This window comes from Pleuronectes platessa, chromosome 20 (assembly GCF_947347685.1).
Source record: "Pleuronectes platessa chromosome 20, fPlePla1.1, whole genome shotgun sequence".
Lineage (NCBI taxonomy): Eukaryota > Metazoa > Chordata > Actinopteri > Pleuronectiformes > Pleuronectidae > Pleuronectes > Pleuronectes platessa.
Window position 1 is genome coordinate 11,254,603 of NC_070645.1, and position 23,220 is coordinate 11,277,822.

The 23,220-nt window shown below is 41.8% G+C and overlaps 2 protein-coding genes and 1 long non-coding RNA gene across 18 annotated transcripts in view; 1 reads left to right on the plus strand and 2 right to left on the minus strand.

Annotated features, from left to right (window-relative positions):
- Positions 1-10,362, minus strand: part of relch (RAB11 binding and LisH domain, coiled-coil and HEAT repeat containing) — a 30,410-nt gene extending 20,048 nt beyond the window's left edge. For 3 of the 7 annotated variants that reach the window (XR_008333231.1, XM_053413007.1, XM_053413006.1), the window contains exons 1-9: positions 9,790-10,361; positions 4,636-4,725; positions 2,252-2,323; positions 2,052-2,107; positions 1,783-1,896; positions 1,441-1,635; positions 1,205-1,299; positions 541-655; positions 290-435 (exon numbers count right to left, since the gene is read on the minus strand). Coding sequence is in view for 5 of the 7 variants with exons in the window: in XM_053413007.1 (XP_053268982.1) it covers positions 290-435; positions 541-655; positions 1,205-1,299; positions 1,441-1,635; positions 1,783-1,896; positions 2,052-2,107; positions 2,252-2,323; positions 4,636-4,725; positions 9,790-10,249 (1,343 nt within the window). In the remaining 2 variants the exon portion in view is untranslated. Of the gene's footprint in view, positions 1-289; positions 436-540; positions 656-1,204; positions 1,300-1,440; positions 1,636-1,782; positions 1,897-2,051; positions 2,108-2,251; positions 2,324-4,635; positions 4,726-9,789 lie in introns of all 7 variants that reach the window. The other 4 variants (XR_008333232.1, XM_053413011.1, XM_053413008.1 and 1 more) reach the window with 4 other exon arrangements.
- Positions 10,317-21,996, plus strand: pign (phosphatidylinositol glycan anchor biosynthesis, class N). Of its 4 annotated transcripts, none has more exons than XM_053413013.1 (29): positions 10,317-11,020; positions 11,776-12,062; positions 12,242-12,363; positions 12,488-12,586; positions 12,812-12,918; positions 13,093-13,217; positions 13,380-13,510; positions 13,627-13,746; positions 13,992-14,032; positions 14,165-14,224; positions 14,409-14,501; positions 14,662-14,717; positions 15,199-15,277; positions 15,461-15,643; positions 15,756-15,895; positions 15,981-16,080; positions 16,208-16,300; positions 16,942-17,033; positions 17,290-17,395; positions 17,485-17,593; positions 18,196-18,298; positions 18,391-18,493; positions 18,885-18,971; positions 19,139-19,194; positions 19,600-19,675; positions 20,138-20,211; positions 20,457-20,499; positions 20,933-20,985; positions 21,129-21,996. In XM_053413013.1, exons 2-29 carry the CDS (start codon positions 11,836-11,838, stop codon positions 21,250-21,252), a joined length of 2,802 nt encoding a protein of 933 aa, XP_053268988.1. In that variant the 5' UTR covers positions 10,317-11,020; positions 11,776-11,835; the 3' UTR covers positions 21,253-21,996. The 4 variants fall into 4 exon arrangements, with proteins under 4 accessions (XP_053268988.1, XP_053268989.1, XP_053268987.1 ...); XM_053413014.1 differs by having other exon boundaries at positions 10,318-11,020; positions 11,814-12,062; XM_053413012.1 differs by lacking the exon at positions 10,317-11,020 and having other exon boundaries at positions 11,553-12,062.
- Positions 10,621-18,496, minus strand: LOC128426139 (uncharacterized). 7 transcript variants are annotated; one of them, XR_008333234.1, is made up of 6 exons: positions 18,182-18,496; positions 17,468-17,648; positions 16,910-17,053; positions 13,605-16,325; positions 13,387-13,505; positions 10,621-12,383 (listed from the first exon to the last, which is right to left on the minus strand). It is a non-coding gene; the product is annotated as an uncharacterized LOC128426139 (long non-coding RNA). The 7 variants fall into 7 exon arrangements; XR_008333236.1 differs by having other exon boundaries at positions 13,605-15,674; positions 16,193-16,325; positions 16,910-17,648; XR_008333239.1 differs by having other exon boundaries at positions 13,605-14,046; positions 14,143-16,325; positions 16,910-17,648.
- Positions 21,997-23,220: the final 1,224 nt, after the last annotated feature.

The window sequence follows — 23,220 nt, forward strand, 5'->3', positions numbered from 1 at the left end:
CACCATCTAGTGGTAAAATGTTGTAACTACACTGTTGCTGAATGATGTGGCTCTAGTTTGTCATTGGGAATAACTTATACTGTAATTTTCAGTGATCTTCATTCAGTTTACAGTGGATTACAAAAGTCTGACTGTACCTTAGAGACCAATTTGAAAAGATTATACTTGAATGAGATTTATAACCGATACATATCAGGACAAGGGCTCATTTGAAGATTTTTTAAAAGATATTTAGGCAACATTAATTTCCCTTTTTCCGAATATCTTGTTCGCTTGAGTTACCACTCACCTGTTCGGTTTATCAAACTGGACAGCAGGCCTACTCTTTAGCTCGTTGTGGGACTGTGATGTCTTCTGGGTGGAGGCGGGGTCCGGGGCACTTTCTGGCTCTGCGACCCCTCGAATGTCGAGATACTTGCCGTTGTCTGTGGGAGGCTGAGGGCAAGACCAGGAGGGTAAACGTCAGCAAATGTGCAAAAACACTGGAATAATTTCCCCCCGCCCAAGTCTGGATATTGCATATTCAAATTGACCACATACCACAGAAAGAGGGTCAGTGGTGGAGGAGGAGCAGGGGTTGGATGTATTTTGGGAGCTCAGGTCCAGTGTGGTAGGAGGTGGGGAGGAGACAGTCCTCTTCAGGGTCTGAATCTCACTGTGAGGAAATAGGAGAACTATAAAAATCCCTACATACTTCTTTTAATGAAAAACAGAGCTCTAACATTCAGAACTAGTGGTAGAACAGTTATGTCTCAACTATTCTATATTGTGGTAAAATAAGTTTGTGGGAAACCTAATGGTGGCAATTAAAGATTCCACAAGGAAGGAAAATAACTTCCACTTGTATTGGAGCAGGGTTTCCTCTGTAATTACATGCAGTGGTGATGCTTGGGGAAACATTTCCATACTGATTCTGCCTCGTGGACCATTTTGGTCTCAGTTACGATAATGATGTGCCCTGAAGTGCTGAAAATCCTTTTATAATTAATTGGATGTTTTTTGTTTCCCCCTTGTAATAGTGGTGAATGTCCTTGTTGTGTGGGTACACAAATGCAGCATTAATACAGGAGGGCATGTCCACACCATGGAATGCCAATAGTGGTCATATAATGAATGAAATATGTAGCACAACTGCAGGCGGTGTCACACCCTGCATTAGACACAGACTCGGTGTATAAAGACAAATATGCACTCATGCACACACCTCTGCAGTTTCTTTATTTGCTCAGCTAGGCTCTGCTTCTCATTGTCGAGGAGGCTGATCTGGTACTCCAGCTCTTGCACGACTTCATTCTGTTGCTAGAGGAAAAAAGCAAATTAAAAACAGGCTACATCCAAAGTAATATACGCTTTCGTAACACAAGCATTTTAGCCGAGAAGCATTTTAATCCTAACACAACAGTAAATGAATGAATTGGGCCCATACGTGTACGTGCATACCTGTTGCGAGAGGTCAGGCTTCTTCGGGGGATCTTGGGTAATGCAGTTCCCTGGAAGATCACCCAAATCCATCCCTACTGACACATCCGCCATGCTCCGAGGCGAAGACAGGGGGGTGCCACAGTTCCTGTAGAGGTGTAATAGGTCAGGCGGTTTGGGGATGTTGAGGCCGACATCATCCCATAACTCAAAATCCTGCAAACGAATGAAAAACAATGTAAGTAAACGTGGCACTGTACAAGTTGTCATCTGCATAAAGAAAGACTTTCTCCCAGTTGTTATCCCACAGCTCTCATTTGTCATTCTCTCTTAAAAACATGAGGCAGCCAGGAATATCTTTACCTGATCATCGTTTTCATCAGAGAAGGTGATGGATGAGAGTTTGCACTCGTTTTTTAATAAATATTCATTCACGAGGAAGTTTAAGGCTCTTTTCTCCAGTGGACGTATAGGCTCCTGAGGTAGAGAGGAAAGAGAAGCCGTCAATTTGATTTCTCAAGGCCTCGCTGGGGTTTAAAAAGGAGCACAACTTTCAGGTGAATCTTTCAATTCAAAAGGAAAAGACATTCACTTGCTTTTTTTTGCATTTTCAGCACTTAGAAAATCCCCACCTGAATTTCAGGACTTGATTTGAAGTTTTTTCTCTCCTGAGAGGGCCCTTCGCTCTCTGAGAAAAATTGAGAAAACATTGGATGAGTTTGAAAAGACGCTGTGCATTGCTAAACTGAAGGAATTCTCTTTGAAAACAGAAAGAGAGAAGGATGTAACAAAAGAGGGTTCGGATGGAGAAGAAGTTAAAAGTGCGCCACACCTGCTGCCTGAGTCAAGTTGGCGCGCAGAGCCTGAATGGTATCCCTTGCTTTCCGTAGCTCAAACTCCAGCACTGGACAGGAAGTGACAACACACACACACAGGAAGTGCATCCAACCGAAGACAGGGAACAAACGAATAAAACAAAGATGGGCATGAAAAATAAAACAACCACGCAAAAGATCTCAAGAGTCATAAAACAAAAGAACAAAAAAAGAGGATGCATGCAAATCATGGGCAACACATGCAGCAGAGGATCATGGTATAGCCGGCAGGATGACAGCTTATTTGACAAGAGTGTGTAATGCATTGAGACGCACTTGGTTTTCTCCAATTAAGAGCACTGAGGAGTCGGAATTTGACAAAAATGGGAATCCAGTGTTACCTCAGTTGTAATCTAGGAGCTGTCTGACACAGGATTTTATCTAGACAAATGCATTACAAACAAGCAATTGAATAATTTGGTTTCAAGCCACTCAAGAGGACACTGATCAGGTTCTTGAAAACGTTAAAAACACAATCTAAATGGAACTTGAATAAAAATTTTCATTGAGTCATGTTTTTTTATAAGAATTTAATTATTGTTTTAGACTATTGGGTCTTTTGTTTTATAAAAAACATAAATCATAAAAACACGAGCAAGCTGTTTCTGAAATCTTATCCAATCAGAAGCTCCAGGCATTTGGATAAAAACGTTCATTTGCACAATTGGAATCAGAACTCACGCTGAGTAAAGAAAAAGAGCACACAAGACCTTGGAAAGGTTTCGATTTTTAAAAAGAGAACACACGCAAAAAGTAAAAAGCGATGGAGCTGGAAAATGTTGCATAGCTGTGCACTGAAAATCTTCCTTCTGATCTGTAAACCGAAATTTGTGATTTAATGTCTTGGACTGTAGTTCAATAGGTGCTGTAGTAGGTTTCAACCATCTTCAATTTTATGAATTAACCCAGCACCAAAAGGAAAAGTGAAGAGCAGGTTGTGTTCAGTCTCTTCTTAATGAACGGAGAGATTTAATTTTCCAATAGCAGAGATATTTTTTTCTCTGGCACAATATTCTGTTCTGAGTGCACAGGATGCAAGCGCAACAACATGGAAATAACCAAAAACTGAATAACGAGGAAGAGCAAAAAAAAAAATAAAAAGCAATAAAAAAAAGCTAGTCTGGATGGAGTGACTTGTCCAGTATTGTTCTCTGGGGTTTGATCAACGTCAGGAGAAAGCCAGAAAACCCAGAGTCAGACAGCTGGGGGGCAGACATCTTGGCAAGAGGAATAGATCAGAGGGGGAGGGGGGAGGAAGGAAGAGAGGAGGGGGAAGGTGCCAATTTGGGGGAAGGTGGGCAGTGTGTTAATAATAATATTCATTTAAAAAAGATCTTTAGTTGGGAGCATGGAACCAACATCTCTGCTGCATGGATTTTACTGAGCCCCTGCATTGTTCTATATCTGATTATCATCAACTGATAAAAGCTACAAACCATTATCAAGCTAGTTCACTGTTGACATTGTAGGTGTTTTCACCTTTACCTCAAATTAAGACCTTTAAAAAGTAGTAATCCCGTCTACTTTCACTATTCAAGTAATGCATTATATTTACTGACATTAACAAATCAGAAAATGTCCTTCTTTCACAGTAATGTTGTGTCGACAAACATAGAAAAAAAATCGGATCACCAAAAAATGTTTCTGAAGACTTTTCTGCGAGTATAAAATACAAAGATGAAAACAAGAGGCAGACTAAGTTGATATCAAACGAACTGCCACTGCACTTTCTCTTCTGCATTACATTTAATATAAAGGGTTTTGAGGTGTATTTTTTGTTTCACACTCGCATGCTGCTCGTGCCTGAGCGGCTGCTCTTAAAGCCACAGTATGAAAAGCGGAGTCAGTGTCAGACGCAAGTGTTAATGTATTTGACAAGAACTATCTAACGGTGAGTCACGACGAGGCCACAGGTGGGGGGGGGGGGGGGGGGGGTGATATCAACCGATGCTGAGACAGACCCTGTGACCAAAAATACCAGAGACTGACTCAACAGGGCGACAGCCGAGGACGCAAGAACACCGCAGACACGTTTAAGAAAAGAATCACAGTGCATGTTTGGACATTGTGATAAAAACATTTGACATTTGAACAAAATATTATACAGAATATGACAAATGTAACTATATTGTGTATTCTGACATCAAATGTATGCTCAGTATTTTGTCATTTTAAAACACATTTAAACTTTGATAGCTTGGATTGCATGGACATTATTGCACCCCGTTGCATTTCAATGATACCCTCACTTTCTGTTATCCTCTCTTTCCTCCAGTTTTGATTTCCAGAACGTAAATCGGGTCCCTCAGATGTTTAGTCTCGACTGTACGGTTCATTTTACCTGCCACTCGCTCGTCCGACTCACGGTTGCCATCGTCTGAGTATCGTGCAAAGTCCAAGGAGTCCAAGGTGCTGATGCTGTTCGCTCGATCTGCACAGAAACACAGAGAGACGGCAGTGAGATGAAAATATAACAACATAATCACATAGTTCGATGAGTCCACTGACGAGCAGCCCACATACATATGGACTAAAAAGGTAGTAAAGTTATTCCTAAGAAATATTGTTTTAAAGCACATCACTAGGTCCTCATTGTGAAACATGGAAAAATAAAGCAATAATCAATTTCCAAACTCAAAGCACCACCAACAGCCTTACTACAGGATTTCCAAACGTACTGATCCCCTGAAGAAAAGATAAGCTGACACACAAGCACACTCATGATCCTGTTTCACTGAGCTAGGCCGGACTGGTAGCTTGGCCGAAGGTGTTCGCTTTCCTTCCACTGCAAAAACGAGTGCAAGATTGGCTTGTTTGTTCTCTGATATCCAGACACAATGAAAGGTCAAAACCAAACACAGCATGTGGTGTGGTGTTGTTGCCCTTAAAGCCATGGCAAAGCAAAAGTAAGGAGTGAGAGTGTGAATAATGAAGCTGACAATCAATATATGATTATATCACTCAGTATTTGACCTACCCCAGTTTTTTTCATTTTAGAGACCTCGATTATTTCCTGGTAATGTCTGTGTGATAGAACAGTCTAATGAGGCTATTCTTGGAGTTAATTATTACTTGGGATGGAAAAAGAGAATCGTATAAGAGGAGGTGAGAAGAACAGGTCCTCAGAATTTGAAAGGGCTTGTGTCAGTGCAGTGACGGTCTCATTAGTCGCAAGTGTCATTGTTCTGTTATGATAACGTCAGGTTAATCCCTCTTCCTGCAGCTTCCAGCTGCTATTCCTGATAATGAATGAGTAGATAGTTCCAATCTATTTGAGGAATCAGTGGATAAAAGTGTGCTTGTGCAAAAGAGAAACAACCTGTAATTCCACATGTGCAGGAGCATGCTCAGATGTCTTTTCTGCCTAATCTGCATAAAACAAGTATTTCTTCCTCCCTGGCCTTTCAGCCCTGTGCCTGTGGTGTGGATTGTCAGAAGTGTGATGGATCTGACTGTTCAGACTGTCACCTCTTCACTGCACTCCTGCCAGGCAGGTTGTGCTACACACACACACACAGAAACACACAAAACCATGCAGTGTCTCTCTCCCTCCCACTCTCTCTGTGCTCTTGAGTGCAGGATTATAACCACCTCAGATTGGATCACTTGTTCCAAAATAAACCTCATCATTGTGCTTCTTTGACTCTGCTAGGTTGTGATTTTAAATAAAATCTCAGAAAGGAAGACCAGTGCTTTCAGGGATAAAACTAGTAAAGTCTGACACACAGAGGGAGGTTGTCCTGCTTTGGTGTGTAGAATAAACAAAGCAGACAAATTGGAGGAGGAGAAAGAGGTGGAGGAGTTCAGACAGGACTAAGATACGTTTATAAAAAGGGCTGACACAAATACAGACATTAATGAATGGATGTACGGTTGGCAGGTATCCAACATATTATCGTTTTAAATGGAGGGGATGTGGATGGCTGGGCAGGACTGTTTACAGCTGTAGAATACAGCAATGCAAGTGTCATGCAACAATAAGGCCCTAATTATCAAGTGATGCACATGTAGACTAATTAAATGATAAGCCCAGGATATAAAACAAGCATAAATCACTTGATACCTGGTTCAACATACAAAATAATCATTCATTTCATACATGTGGGAAACAACAGGTCAGGTATGAACTGGTCCATATATGTTAGTACTGTTAATAACATAGTTATTTAGCAGAATGCTAGTCACAAAACTGTACCATCTTGCTGTTCTCATTAGTACCAGTGCCAATCAAACACACAATAATAACCATGTTATGATGTGCACCACTGCATGTCCACAAAAACTCTAACGTGCATATGCACAGAACCACCTGCATTTGCAGACGCACACACTTTAAAAAGGCGTGATTATGAGCAAGCAGCCGGTCAGAGCCGGTCCAGAACTGCATGGCAGCTGGCCAACCGACCAACAATATCATTAATCACCTTCTCACACAGTGCTCACCCCCTACCGTGCACAGAGGACACGATGGAGAGACATGATGAAGTGAGAAACATAGAAAAGGATGAGCTTGCTTAGTTGCAGGGTTATTAAGGGAGAAGTACAAATAGTAGGGTTGGTTCAAACGGCTGACAACGACCACAATGTTTGCTTTTATGTGGTTGACCTGGAATCCACAATGCCAAAGTGACAGATAGGAAACTGGGCAGCACATGAATAATGGTTTCAAACAAGCTAACCGAGTTATTATCATGTGAAGCTGCTATTTGACCTATCTGAAGTACAACATGGTAGATATGGATCCTGAGATTCTGTAGCCATTTTCTGATATCCAGAATGAAGTCTTTCCTTTCATTCTTCTTTGGCAGCTCAGTGGTGAAGGGGTTTCAGTGACTTGAATACTACACTCCAAGTCCTCCACATCACATGAGCAATATCTACCTGACCGGACAATGAGAATTGGCGGGAGGGTCGTTCATGCTTCCTTGCAGCAAATTAGCAAAGTGGTGAGAGATGCCTGGCAATGTCATGTGACATCGAGCAACAGCTGCAGACATATTGCAATTTGTAACACAGCAAATATCCTATACATACTCAGACCTCGTGGCTAACACTAACTGGCTTTGGTGTTTATTATGATCACAGCAATGTCACTGCTTATGATTTGCTTCTGTGCATAATAAGATAATACATGAGTAGATACTTTTATATTCTCTAAACAGACAGAACCTGATATCTGAGTGAATAGACTGAGCACAGATATGAGTAGTGCAGCAGCGATCGGGGGATAGTGACAATATAGTGTCACGAGTCGGTCTAAGCTGTCAATCATGACATTTCACCCCATTTTTATAGCATCAAAAAGCTAAATGAAACCAAACTAGCAAATTAGCACTTGAATGTGTGGTTTGACTTTTTGGTTTGGTCCATGTCTCAAACCAAAAAGTCCCTTGTCAATGACTTTATCGTCACTTTTGTGGACCTTTCATGTCCTCCATCTTTATACACAGTCCATGACCACAGTATTTACACAGTCCAATTAATCTACAACTACACCGGGCATCCTTTCAAAACCCTCTGAGGATATAACATTCTCCAGACTAAATTAATTGTAACACTGGGTAAATGTAACGTTCCAAAGTATTAAATCCTTTAGAATCACAGTTTAATGTGGCACGATTGTTTCGAGAAAAACAAAAAACATGGGTAAGTGACTAACACCACTACTTGCTCTGTCACCAATAGTAGACATTGGATACTCTATCGGTATCCCTTCCTCCTCATAAACTACTTAACTGTATCTAAATGTTGCAGCTCAACCGTGGAATCCTGCCCTTCAAGCTTCGAACATGAGGAAACAGATCATTCCCGTGATCACATGAGGTCCAGACTATCATACTGGGAAGACAAGTAACATGGCCTTGGGCCGAGTCTACTGCTTTCTATCACATCAACTGTTTATTTCTGTCTGCATATGGCATATCTGAGTTATCAGCTTCCTCCAGGACTTTATACTTGAGCCTCTGCTCTCAACCAAAGCCAGTGAGAGAGTGATAACCGTTTCTCCATGACCTTCCTATGTGTTTCACAACAGGAGTGCTGTCAGGCCCTGTCATGCTTTTCAAAGACGTCATCATTAAACATTTATTCTGTTACCCTGCTCCAAAAATGTCTGAGGGTTTGTTTGTTGGACAATGCAACTGCGAGAGCTCACACATGAGTGTGTGCTGCTGTAGTTAACCAGAAAGCCTGTTTGCCTAATTCTACTGGGTGAGGTGCATACTGACAGACAATGGATGCAGTGAATCTGACAGGTTGCTGCTGGAGCTAGCCTCAGGCCAGTTGCCTCGACCCACACTCGGGACTACACAGCAATCTCCTGAGCCATTAGATGGATTTTCAGTGCTACTGCATCTCAATGAAGGAGGAGAAATCTGATGTCACTGAGCGAAGCTACAAGTAAATTCAAATGCTGATTTGAATCCTGAAATAGGTGAGAGTGAATTCTGCCAGGAGACATGTCACAGCACAACACAGCACATACCACTGTCAGTTTTGCGAAATACTAAAAGCGATATTTATTTTCTTGTTTAGACAAACCAGACACTTGGTTTTTCCAGAGGCAATTTAAAGGAGGGTGACTGTAAGCTTTTTTATATAGTTTAATAGTTAATTTGATAGACAACCTTTAGTGTTTTAAAGACGGGGGGGATGTGTCACCATCTATCCAACTTGGATCAGACATCCTTCTCGACTCGGTCCTTTCCAGTAAAATCTCCACTCATAGAGAGCGTCCAGTATTCAAAAAAAATGTGAAGACAAAGCACGTCATAAAAATCACATATTATTAAACACTGCATTTCTTTAATGCAAAGCTGCTGTGCTTTGAGTGTAGTCGAGGTGTGTGGTGCTGCTACTCCTGCAGACTTCATTTGAGGCATGGGATGTCAACATGGTTACCATTTGCATGCCATGTTTGCATATTGGTCCAGACGCTGTTTATCCACCACATTTCGCTGCCAGTTCTTCCATACTGGCAGTAATGGAAGGGGAAGGGGATGCTACCAGTTGTACATCTTTGACACTGCAAACTAAAAACAATCACTCATCTCCCTGACCCTGGACACGAAGCCTCGTCTTTTTGTTTTGTTTCCCTCTGACCTTTACAGTAATATCTCCTGACCTTTGACCTCCAAGTTGCCTACAGAAACCTGTTTGTTCCCCCAGGGGCTGTATTACAGCAGGTCGGTCACTATAGGCCCGACCCAGTATCAGGAATCCCTCTTCGCAATTCATCTTCTGTCAGATACTGAACACTGTTGTGGAGCCTCATCAGATTTCCTAGATGCTCCAGTTTGTGTCAGACAACACATCTGACACACAAAACCCGCTTGTTGGCTCTCGACCCTGCTCCACCAGGAGGACAGGTCCAGGATGACAGGTGCAGGAGGCGGGTGGCTCACGATCGACTGGCTTTCCACATCCAATGTTTTCACACTAATGTTAGCTAGCTAGTGGGGGATAAATAGGGAGCTAGCTGACAGCGGGTACTTACTCAGTGGTCCCCCGGGTCCGAGGACCTGGTCCTTGGCGGGCGGTGTGCCGCTCTGTCGCTCGAAGTTGCCGGGGTTGGAGAAATAATCCCTCAGCCTCGGGAGCTCCCTGCCCCCCTCCAGGAGCTCGGTGTGGAGCTCCAGGGCCGTGAGGATGTACTGGTCCCGCAACAGCTGAGCGGCGATGACGTCCACCGACACCCGCGTCTCGGCGCTGCCTGCCATCGCGGAGCTCGCCGCGGCCGACAGCGAGATGCCCTCGCCACTGGGGCTCGTTCGGTTGCTAGACAGCAGCAGTGTCGGGGGTTCAGCGTCTGCGGGCGGGGAGAAAGGGTTGCCAGGCGGCGGCGGCGGCCCCGGAGCTCCGTGGCGCGGGCTCCTCGCTGTGTCAACCGTCTCATTCGGACGCCGCTCAGCCTCCTCCTCGGAGTCGCTGAGATTAAACGGGTTGACCGACGCCATCTTTTGTGAACGATAAAGACTTCCAGCAGCCTGAAAGCCAGCTAGGCTAATCAGAACCACTTCTTCCTGAATGGAGCTGCGGCTAGCTGGGCTGTGGTTGGTAGATTTGACAAGAGGACAAAAATACATGGCGAAGATTGGTCAGATTCCAAGCGTGTTACGCTCAAATCCCGCCTCTTTGACGAGACTCTGGGAAATGATTGGATACCGGAGACTGAAGGGAAAACTGGGCATGGCCCGGTTGACAACACGCAAGCGGAGGCAGCCGATGTGTCAAAGAACCGCAACATGTGGAAATAACAGTTTCTTCTTCTTCTTTACTGTGACACAAATGATCACAGCGCAAAAAATCAAAGCATCAACATTACTACACACGTCATTTATTTATAAGAAAAGGTCCATGGGTGATACATATTTAAACTACATTACCCACAATTCCGCTGCGGGGTTCACAGGTCAACGTCAGTCACAACAAGGAAGTGGACGCTCGTGGCTCCTGTGTTTCTTGAAGTAATCTTCTTAAAAGAAGGACACTTGGTTTAGGAAACGTACAGATTACGTTGATCTGTTTGACCACAGCAACAGCCGCAACAGCCTGTCGGTGTCGCCGTGTCTGTAATTGGGGATTTAAGACGATAAAATGGAAGTTGAACCAGTGTGTTAAAAGGGGAATAGGTGAAATGGAAGTAGATTATTCGGCTCATCCATTCATTCGTTAACGAGACGGTATCCTCCGGTTGTGTGGTGGGATTCCGCTGACGTTACGAACAGGTAAGACTCGTTTCATGGCCTCTTTCGCTGAGTCACGTCAGATTTCACGTCTGTCAGTGTGTTGAGGCCAGTTGAAATGTAAAGAAATCAATGTGTAGAAGTCATTGTTTGTGCAGGTTGGCCATTGGTGACAGAAGGATTGTTTTGGCCTTTGCGTTGGGAAATATATCTTAACAAGTTTAAATTATGCTGAACCTAAGTCACACAATTCACCAAAGCTCAGACAAAAACAATGCACATAAAGAATCAATCCAACATTAAAATCGCCCTAAATGATCCAGAATCAGACTGATACATATATCATCACACAGGCACGACAAGTCATTAGCTAGAATATGAAAAAGGAAATGAGTAAGTCACAAAAAAAATAGATTAAATTGCTCTAAGTAATTTCCTGAGAACATATCCTTCCAGTAAGGTTTGATAAACCTTCTAAATTGATTTTTTTTAAACAAACAAAAGAATGAAGTATCTCCAAATACCACATAAAACAAATTCAGGTTTGAAACATAATGTCTTCAAATTGCTTATATCAGAAGAGATGAACGTGAGTTCCATAAAACAAAAATTACACTAAATACAGTTTTTAATCAAGTATTCTATGTAATAATTCTTAAGGATCTAGAGATTAGATAGAATTCATAAACGATGCTGAGCCTTTATAATGACTAATTCTCTCTTTTTGTTAAAGATAGACAGTATAACTGAGTATTGTAATATTTTCATTTTCATTTCTCATGTTGTTTCACCTCCAGATACATGAGCTCCTTCCTCTTTCCTCCTCTGTCTTCAGGTTGTTCTGCATAACCGGCAAAATGAGGATGATCACTTTCTTTCTGGTTGGACTGACGGTCCACGTGATCTTCTTTATTTCTATCTTCGACATCTACTTCACCTCCCCCCTGGTCCACGGCATGACGCCCCAGGCTATACCGCTGGCCCCGCCCGCCTCCAGACTGGTGTTACTGGTGGCCGATGGCCTCCGAGCGGACAGTCTCTTCACGTTACTCCCCAATGGCTCAACCAGGGCCCCGTTCCTGAGGTGGGGAAGCTAATACCAAAAATATCTGTGTATGTGTTTAATTAGTCCATTCCTATAATAAGCAGTATATACATTTGCAAAAAGTGTGTGTGTTGCTGTCATACTCTGTCTTTTCTCATAGTTTGTGCACAAATCCTAAGTAACTGGTGTGTGTATGCATGTGTGTTTCTTAATATCAGGCGTGTGATGGAGGAGAAAGGCACCTGGGGTGTGTCACACACGCGTGTGCCCACTGAGTCTCGGCCTGGTCACGTTGCTCTCATCGCAGGCTTCTATGAGGATGTTAGTGCTGTTGCTAAAGGTAAGTCCCCATGTGTGTTTCTGAGTCCAATACAGAAAGAAGAAAAAAATCAATGGGAAAGGTTAATGGTGGGAGTGTTTTGCTCACAAGCTGTGTTTGTGTGTGTGTGTTTCTCTTTGCTCAGGCTGGAAGGAGAATCCTGTTGAGTTTGACTCTGTGTTTAATGAGAGCAGGCACACCTGGTGCTGGGGCAGCCCTGATATTTTGCCGATGTTTGCCAAAGGTACAAAAGCACAGCGCACACACACACGCACACACACACACACACACACACACACACACACACACACACACACACGCGTGCACACAAAAGCCTCAATATTCAATATTAACTAAAGATCATAGATCAAACTTGGAAACATGTTACAGTAAGTAACATGAGCGTAAACAATAAAAGGAACAAAATAATTCCTCTAATGAATCTCATGGTTTTTCTTCCGTCTCCCAGGTGCCAGTGGAGACCATGTGCACACCCACACGTACCCAGCAGCGGAGGAGGACTTTGCCTCCACTGATGCCTCCAGGCTTGACACTTGGGTGTTCACTCAAGTCAAAGTATGGTAGTACAAATACGAATGATAGTGATGAATAATTAACGTTCTAAGTAATGACCTATAATAGGTCTGTTGTTTAAAGAGGGAAACAATCCCAGACAGATCTCTGTAGTGGGGATTTCCTCATCGCTCTCTAGAATAAATCCGATTTATTTTTGTTTCTTCCGCTCAACAGTCGTTCTTTCAGACGGCAAAGTCTAACTCCAGTCTGAGGGCCAGTGTGCTGGAGGATAAGAACGTCTTCTTCCTGCATCTGCTCGGCATCGACACAAACGGCCATGCTCACAGACCGATGTCGCCGTATGGGACACTTTATTTTCAGATTCCTTGTTGCAGTTCATATTCAATTTGATTGCACTCTTCATTAAAACAAATTAAATAACATATTCCTTCAAAGCAGCATCTAATTCAGCAGTCAGGTCGGTTATCTCTTGTGTATTTATATGTATACTGTGTCTTTAGGGAGTACCTGGACAACATTGCTTTAGTTGACACTGGTGTGGCTGAGCTGGTGTCCATAGTGGAGGAATTCTTTGGGTATGATGGCAGAACAGCCTACGTGTTCACCTCTGATCATGGCATGACAAACTGGGGTGAGAAAAAAAACAATGACAGAGCTTTTAATCAGCCTTGGAGGGAATTCATTCAAGTCTTTAAAGCATTATGTTGAAGTTTGTGGATGTTTACATTTGTGTGTGTTTTCTTGCAGGCTCTCACGGTGCAGGGCATCCCTCTGAGACGCTCACCCCTCTAGTGGTGTGGGGAGCTGGAGTCCAAAGGGCTCGTAGAGTCACTGAACCCCAACTGTATGACGATGGATACCTTCAAGGTGCTAAACCCATGCACTGTTATTAGAGCCGCTTTACTTAAAGGTCTCTCAAACAGTTTAAAGCTGTTTTTAGGACCAACCTAGGACACCAACTTAGAGCAATTATTTGTGTGTAGTTTAAAACATAGGACAAGATGCTGAATATCACTCATAAGGCAGAGCAGCATTTTGGAAAAATGTATTATACTATATACTTTACTTGATTTTTATTCTTTCCTGTCCCTATTCCCCCCTGTTTCTCTCAGATTGGAAACTGGAGCACCTCCACAGGGCGGACGTCAGTCAGGTAAGACCCGTGGCCTAGCACGACAGTAACAGGAATCAGGGTCACTACATTCACAGTGTGTGAAAGCAGTGATACAACTGAAGGACAAAGGGCGAAGTGAAATCTTTTACATAGTTTGTTTGTTTTCTGCAGGCGGACATTGCTCCCCTCATGGCTTCTCTCATCGGCGTGCCCTTTCCTGTCAACTCAGTTGTAAGTTTAGAGATAAGGCAGAGCTACATTTTTCTGACATTTATTTCCTAAGAACCTTTAAGTGGCTGTGAAAATCTGTTCAGTTGTAGAAATTCTCATGTGAGTTTATAATATTTTCTAAAAAGATAATTATTCAGTTTTTATGACTTTATGCTCATCTTCATGTGTATTTGTGTCATTACAGGGTGTTTTGCCTCTTCTCTACCTGAACAACAGTGACCTGTTCAAAGCAGAGAGCATGTACACTAACGCCATTCAAGTACTACAGCAATTCAAGGTATGGCAGCATTCATCTCTGCTGCTACTGATATAATATTACTGTTATTCATATTGGTCAGGAATGGCGGGAAACTTCTTATCTTTCAAGTTATAAATAGTGCTGAAGCACATGGAAGGTTGTTTAGGGTGACTGAGTTGTTTATGTATTTTTTTTCTAGATGAAAATGACCCAGAAAAAGGAGACAACCTTGTCCTTTCTCTTCACCCCATATCAGTAAGTACAATAAGTTAAATAATGATCATCAGCAAGTGAGTTAAAAAAGCTTTTTGAAGGTTTCCATTCCTTTTATAGCTTTTTACTTACCAATGTAGCACAAACATTGTGGGTTCAGCAATGGGAAACACAATTTGCTAAACAGTCAGCACCACACCAGCCGGTCTCGCCACTGCAGCGACAGTCGGCATTACCTGCCTTTGGCACAGAAAAAAACCCGTTCAGCTGCAGGGAAAACTTAAATATATAACCTTTAATAAGACAAATTTACTTTTCATCACAGCATGTGTACCAGGGACTTGTGTCAGTCTTCGGTCACAACGAGAGTGTGGATTCAGAAATAGATTTTAGTAAGAACATTAACCAGATGGCAGCAACTGAGAAATTTACATTCACGGACACATTGTGTCTAAGACGCCATTTCAAATGCAATTTCACGGAGTCTATCTTTATTGCTTTGTCTCTTTTTGTATTTTCCCAGACAACTGACTGAGTCAAAACAAGCAGAGTTCACCCACAAGGCCAGAATACTGATTCAGCTGGAGAAGTACGGAGATGCCGTGAGTATTGTAATACCCAACATTTAGTATTAGATGTTAGTTCATATAATATAGGACTTTAAATAAAACTTAAGACCAAACTAGCTTTAGAAATACACACATAAAGTGAAATTAAACACATTTCTGTCTGTTTGACACCCATGCACTTAACAAACTCCTCTTCCTTTCCTTGTCTCCCCTCAGATCTCTCTGTGCAAGTCTCTGATCTCCCGCTCCTTGGAGGGCCTGGCGTACTACCATACCTATGACAGGTTCTTCCTGGGCTGCAGTGTGGTGCTGGGATTTGTAGGCTGGACCTCATATGTTGTCATGGTCATCCTGAAGACTCATGCCAGCCTCCACAGGCACCCCAGTCTCCTCAACCAGGTCAGGGCGCTCAATATATAATCCCGCTGCCCTGCCGCCAAAATAAGTTTAAGGGAAACAAATTTCTCTGTCACATTGTTTGGTAACGCCCCAGTGTGTGTGCATATTGCAGACTCGCAGCTATACCCTGGAGAGGCTGTGTCTGTGTGTGACAGTAGTGATCTCTGGGTTCCTGCTGGTCCAAAGGAGCCCGATTACCTATTATATCTACTGCCTGCTGCCGGTCCCTGTATGGTACTCTGTCCTGAAAGAGTGAGTGACACTTGTCTTTGTAGTGTTCTCGTTCTTTTTCTCAATTTTCTTACTGAAAAATAATTGTATTAATGATCCATTTCAGGTCCGGCACTCTGAAAGATTTGATCAAGTCGGCGCCTTCTCTTCCACTGTGGAAATGTTTGGGCTATTTTGTGCTGGTGGCATTTGGGATTGAGTTACTGGTAGGTGTCTTTGATGGTTTTCTAATGTACAGCTAGATGCATATTTTCTACCTACGACATAATCTAAAACCTACAATTATCTATATGCTCTGTTCTGTGGCTGACAGTTCACCTTTGCTGCCCCCAGGTGGTGAGCTTCTTCCATCGCGCCATGCTGACTGTGGGCCTGGCTGTCCTCTCCCTCTGGCCCTTCATGTCGGGACTTTTCGGGAAGGCCAAGGTAACCATGTCAAAGATTATGGCTCCTAAGGTTAAAGAAGAAGAAGAACAAATTTAAGCAGGAAAAAAGGAACTAGACATGTGCATGTACGCCAGGAAAAGTAATGATATTTGAATATTTAGATTTCTATATTTGAAAGGTGACGGAAAGTGATGCGTCATCAGGAAATGTGGTAATAGGAGGTGGAGTATACACAGATCAGAATTTCTGAATGACATAAGTCATGACCGACGGCTGTTTAAAGGTGATAAGTCACTCCTTTTAAGGCCTAAAAATCACATTGAGAGAATCTACCTGACACAAATGTGTAATTACTATTTTATACCATTGATTTTTAACATTTGATTAATGATTTAATATTTCTCAATCGTCTTGATTTTACGAGGGGTGTTTTGTATGATTTGACACTTGATCCCCTCTTGTTACAGTGAGTCCTCTGTCCTGACCCTGAAATACTATCCGTTTAAATTCTTCTTCTCAAGAAAAATCTGTAGATCCATTTGTCTTTAACTGCATTTTAGGTCATTTTTTAACTAACTCCTGGTCTGACCTCCTTGCACTTATTTATCCTCAGTGAATCCTCTGATGAATTGACATGCAGCCTCTAACCATATGAACTTGTTGTTTCTGTTTCCATGTAGCTCCGCTCTTTGAGCTGGTTTCTTGGCTGCTTGTTTTTGGCTCTTTTCCCCCTGATGCCAGTTGTCGGTAGAGAGGCCAACATCCATCTGGTGTGAGTGCTTCCTGTGTTACCTTCAGTTTATCAGAATGTATAAAAACCAAACAACAACTCAAAAGCCACATTCAGGTCAATGAATGAAACATTCACTTTTAAACAACTACTGAAAAAGCCTCACGATATTGTTTTCACCTAAAAATCACAAAGGACTTTGATTAATGGACGAGTCAGGAACATAGCTGCTAATTCAACCTGTGCAAAATGAAGCCCTATGCTTAACTAAAATATCATATTTTGTTTGTCTGCTCAGCACCTGTGCAGGTGTGCTCGCCCTCTTCACTTCAGCCTGTTACCTCTGGTCATCGAGACAGAGGACGCCGCTGAGCTTCGGTGACAGACAGCAGTTTATTACCCAGGTATCTGCAGCACATGTCATGCTGTGTTTGTGTGTGATTGTGTACCTGAATTTATTTATTCTGAAGTTGTACCTGACAAAACTCCACAGATGCTCCATGTGGCAGTGTGCGCGTACGTGCCCTCGCTCACACACTCCAGCCTGCAGCAAAAGCAGGGCCTGCCGCTTCTCAATCAGATCATCAGCTGGACCACGTTAGGTAGGTGGGGGGGGGCGTGAGCGACATGAGATCCATTACGACACCTTCGAATTCCCTTGGAGAGGATTTTAAATGTTGAATTTGGTCATATTTACATATTATACATTTAATTACACTTTTTATTTACAGTACACAGCACTTTTTGAGCTTAAGCGCAGGGTATTCTCCAAGTGGAAAAAAACAAATCACTTTCCCTAAAAGTGGGTAAAAGTGCAAACTAAGGTCTTTTTAAAGAGGATTTTTTCCAGGCTGCTGTTGGAAAAACGAGTCACCACATCCAAGAGGGGATCATTTTCTAATTGTCAGTTGACTAAATTTCTTTCACATTTAAGGTTGTGGCACACAGCTGAATATTTGGAACACCTCAGCAATGCACCTTTTAATTATAGAATCTTTTTGGCACTACATGTTTTTCATCCTGCAGCAAATTATTTGGCCTCTTGCATATCTGGGCCTCACAAAAGACAGATTATAAAAATAACTACCCCTGAGTATGATATAGATATTGATTAGTTTTTGTCAGTTAGAATCTGTATCTCATCCTGTACTGCAGCATTTGCCCTTACTGCTCTAAGACCCAGCACGTACCTCTCTCTTCTCAGGCTCGTCCATACTGGTTCCATTGTTGAGCTCTACTCGGCTCTTCCATCGACTCCTCAGCATATTCCTCTCTCTCACGGCCACGTACCTGCTGCTCAGCACCGGGTAGGACGTGACATTCCACCTGAAACACCAGTGCAGCCGTGAAGATCGGGATTCGACTTCTATTCTAATGTGTATGCTTTCTCCCAAACTAGGTCAGAGGCCTTGTTCCTCCCCGTGTTATCTTGGCTGATGTTTGTGTGGATCAACATTGAGCAGGAAGCCATGCTTGCACAGGGTGTCTCTGGCAGGCAGGAGGTACGACCATTATAAGTTATTTTTTCCTCTGATAGATTTGGTGGAGCAGTTTCAAGTTATTGTTACTTTTGTATCCTATTTATTTCTGAATGCAGAAAAGACATAGATACTTGAAGTAGAATTTAGTAGATTTATTTTAAGTGGGTCAATCTTATCAACTGTATATAGCAGCAACAACCACATTTCTTACAGACACATGCTGTAACAGACTGTATCATCTTTTATATTATATTTGTCACCTATTTATATAACATAAGATATCACCACAGATAACATACTATAATCTGTGGAGAAGGTTTACATAAAGCTCTACATAGTGTAGATGAGGTCTCAGATTATCGTGTGATCGTGTGTGTGTGTGTGTTTGTGTGTGTGTGTGGTTTTCTTTCAGCTCTCCACTATTGATTTCTCCGCAAACATTGACATCGCCAAGATCCGACATCTGAAGTTGGATGACATCAGAAGATCTTATTTCTTCGTATCCACATTTGCAAAAGGAACATCAGCTAAAATCACATAGACTGGCACCAGTTTATTCTGAAGTTGTCCGACTACATCCAGCAAAATTTGTAATTATGTAATATAAAATAATTTAATGTTTGGATGCTCTATTTTAGCTCTTTCCTTAACCCTACGTTTTTTCAGGTATTTTTTATAATAACAGCTTTCTTCGGAACAGGGAACATAGCCTCCATTAACAGGTATGTCTTTGTGTGTGTATGTGTGTGTGTGTGTGTGTGTGTGGTAAATGACAGGAAGTTGTGTGTGTTTATGAGAAGGGGGTATGTGGCTGGACTTGGTTTCAGTGTGGGGGGGAAATGAAAGTCTGATATGAGTGTGCTTTTTAAAATATTAGCAATGCATCATTTGAATACAACAGAAAAAAATCCTTCTTTTGAAACCTCGGCACTGACTCTTAGTTCTCTTTTGTATTTTTAAGACCAGCCTTATGCCTTTAGTGTACATGCTCACTCTGTACTTTAAAGCTCATCATGAAAAGAATCCCCTCAACATGTTGCTGTGGTCTGAATGTTTAAAGATTCTGGTAACTGTGGATTCGCTCTGTTGATTTGTCACTTCCTCTGTGTCTTCATTCTTTAATCCAGTTTTGACCCAGCATCCGTTTATTGTTTCCTGACTGTGTTCAACCCCTTCATCATGGGAGGACTGATGATGTGGAAGGTACCATGTTGTAAACACTACATTTGACACTATACGCTCTGTTTCGTATTTTCGTTTTTTTGTAAGCTCAAGAAACAGGTTTACCAGAAAGAGGGGGTGTGTTGAGCTGCTTTTAGACATGCACTGAAGCCTGGACATTTCCCTGACACGTTACAAAGGGGCTGGACGTCGGAACGCTGATGTCAGAGTCTTTTTCTGTAAACCTGACGGTAGAATGTCAAGAAAGTGTCAACGTGACCCCGTGTGAGGACACAGCATGAAGAGTTACGCTGACGTAGATGTAAACTTAGACAGACAACTAGTGCATTTAGCCAGGAGATCTATATAAATATCTTTTAACTGTGTCTCGCTACGTGATTGTGAAGTCAAATCGCCAGGAAATAGACGCAGCATCGTTCTCCATCAATTAAAACCCTCTAGACTTAATGATGCAATCTTCAACTTCTTTCTTTCCTCTTGCAGGTGATCATTCCATTCATCATAGTAATGTGCACATTTGAGACCATCCAAGTTGTGACACAGCTTTCGGCCAGAAGGTAACCTCCCGCTCAAACAGACCGATGTTGTGACACTGTGCACACTTTAACACGTACTTTATCTCAAGCAGCTATTTCCTTTACAGACTTCCTTGTCTGTTTTTCATTTTCTTGTGAAGTGGGAAGTAACTCTGTTGTCCGTGCTGTACATTGACTAAATACGTGCTGTTTTGGACGATTTAACACAACTTGGTAATAATGCTTTCCTACATTCTTTCCCTTTATTCTTTCCTCTTCTCTTCCAGTTTGTTCCTCATAGTCCTGGTCATCTCCGACCTGATGGCTCTGGTAAGTCTTCCTCGTTGGTTTAATGCACTGTGATGTTTTCTCTCCTACAGAAGAATCAGATTAGAATCAGATTAAAGAAAAACTATCTTTTTATATTGCAGGAATAAAATGGAAATGTATGAATATAAAAACTAATGTCGGAATAAAAGAGCGAAAGATAAGTGGAGATCTTTAAGCATTTCAAGTATAAAGTTGAAATGTTGGCGTTTTGGAGAGGCAGCCATACGTGTTCATTTTAGCGATTCATAAAAGTTTGATTTGAATCTTGGAATTCCAAGTTTAGTCTCAACATTTTTACTTTACTCTTAAAATGAAAAAGGAAACCAAAGTTTCTCTCTTCCATACTTTCTCAAAAACGTTCCTCCTCTCCCTGTTTGTCTCGACATGAACATCAGATAAACATTAAACTTTATCTCCCTCTCCCTTTCCTCAGCACTTTTTCTTCCTGGTGCAGGACTACGGCAGCTGGTTGGACATTGGAACGAGGTAAGCTAACTGGGAAACGCACGGCGTCCAGGTCTTAATTAATAACTTGTCTCAGACACACACTGTCCCTCCTCTGTACTTTCACTCCCCTGGTTTTTAACACGGTGCACTTCCCCATGTTCCAATCCTTTTGTCTCTCGCAGCATCAGCCACTATGTGATCGTGATGTCCATGACCATCTTCCTGATGCTGCTCAGCGTGGTCACACACATCCTCACCTCGCGAAGACTCATCTTGTGGAGGAGACACAAGTCGCACTTCACTTGAATTAGCATTTACACACACACACACACACACACACACATGCATACCCACACTAATGCTGGTTACTCCAAAAGTTACATTTTATTTAATTTTTAGATATTTTCATGAAGCATTTGTTCCATTAAACTGGTTTGTGTACATATGATAAGATGTATTGTTATAGGACTATTGAAGGTGGTTATTGGGATTTAGGAAGTAGTAGTATATATCATACTGTGTAAAACTCTTACACCACTGACGTTTTCTATGTTAGTTAGATGCTTTAAAGCCACTTCTCGTGACTGCAACAGGGACTTGCTTCAGGTTTTCATTCTTAGTTGAATATACTTTTTTCTCCAAATAAGTTTTATTGTTTATAGTTTTTTATCGTTGTGATTTCAAGCACTAAATAATGTTAAAGTCATCTCAGATGGATCATTTTAACATAACATAGTCGAGAGCGGCCTAAGATGTTTGCACGGTACTGTTTGCACTGTTCATTTTTTGTACACCCACTCAGTATCTCCAGCACATTGCTTTAGCATTAATCATTGATGAACTGACTGAGACTACTTGAATATTTGACTGTGAATTATGTCTTTGCCGGGGGGGGGGCTGATTTATGATCCACAGAGAAGGATAACTATTTAAGTCTGTAACCACTTCCTGTAAACCTGCCTAAACATAACCCTGTTTATAGGAAATGATGCCGTTTAAATGTATTGTCAATATGTATGGACCAATAAAACTGAAAGAGTGGAAAACAAACGGAAGGTTATTTTATAACCACCTTCAGGTGTCATCGGATGTGTTGCAGTGAGCGGAGGATGCAAAGGGGTTTACTTTCGAGCCTATATATTCAATCTAACCAATAAATAAATCAAATTTTACTTGAATAGCCCATATTCACAAATCATAAACCTTCAACAAGAGTGAGGGAAAACTAGCAAAACCCCCTTTTAGCAGGGAAAGAACATATAAACCCCAGAGGGCCACAATGACGGAACTCTCCCCCAGGAGACAAGTAAATTAGACGTAACATGTAACAGAGCACATCAACAAAATACAAAATATTTACAAGATTCAGTAAAAATGACAGTGTCTAACATAAATGGAGAGCGGTGTCAATGTTTAAAGTGCTTATAATAAAGAAAAGGGAGCAGTAATTATAATGGAATGATGGTTATATTGCCAGTAATGTTGCTGTATGAGAGAAGGCAAATTGCATATCTAAGCAATCTTAATCCCCCATCAGCTGCCACCACTCTACACAGTTCTACATGATATACTGTGCTCGGGTATGTTGTATATTGTATGTGATGTAACAAATGTCATCTTTGCAGGGCTGAGAAAATCTAGGTGTGAAAATAAAGCAGGAACCAGAAAATCCAAAGTCATTGAGCTTTAGTTTCCCAGCAGCCTGCACTGGATACAATGAGCGTCCATAACGTCTCCAGCTCTATTTCATTGTTAAATGGCTGCAGAGTTCACTGTGATGCTCATGGTGTAACACATATGTCAACAGCAGTAGCTTCCATCACCACATCCCCTTTCACTTCTTAGATTTTGAACCGTGTCAAATAGAGATTAAACTTAGTGTCCACTTTATTTACATCCCTGATCTGCAGGAAATGTTTGAACGAGTACATTTAAGTTGGATTTGATCTGCAGCTGTTGAGATGTATTCACCAACTCAGATCACTAGACAGAGAGGTTCGATTCTAACTACTGTATGTTCAAAAAGTTTGGTTTGAGATTATTTAATTTTCACAAATTCAGAAATATTCACAATGATTAAATGAACTTGATTAAATGAACTTTTAAAGGTAAAAAGCTGCACTTATGAGATCTGAATGGTTTCCCTCTTATTGCAGAGCATGTCATTGTTTCATCATGCTGCTCAGTCCTCCGCTCCACTTTAAGTGGAATCTGTACGAGTACATTTAACACACAGGTTCGGTACAATGTGATGTTTTGTTTCTAATTGAGCGT

Coding starts and splice junctions, on each gene's coding strand:
- pign (XM_053413012.1), top strand. CDS start 11,758: ATGTTGTTTCACCTCCAGATACATGAGCTCCTTCCTCTTTCCTCCTCT. Junction 12,587..12,811: donor TTTGCCGATGTTTGCCAAAG/GTACAAAAGCAC, acceptor TCCGTCTCCCAG/GTGCCAGTGGAGACCATGTG. Junction 20,500..20,932: donor TCTCCGACCTGATGGCTCTG/GTAAGTCTTCCT, acceptor CCCTTTCCTCAG/CACTTTTTCTTCCTGGTGCA.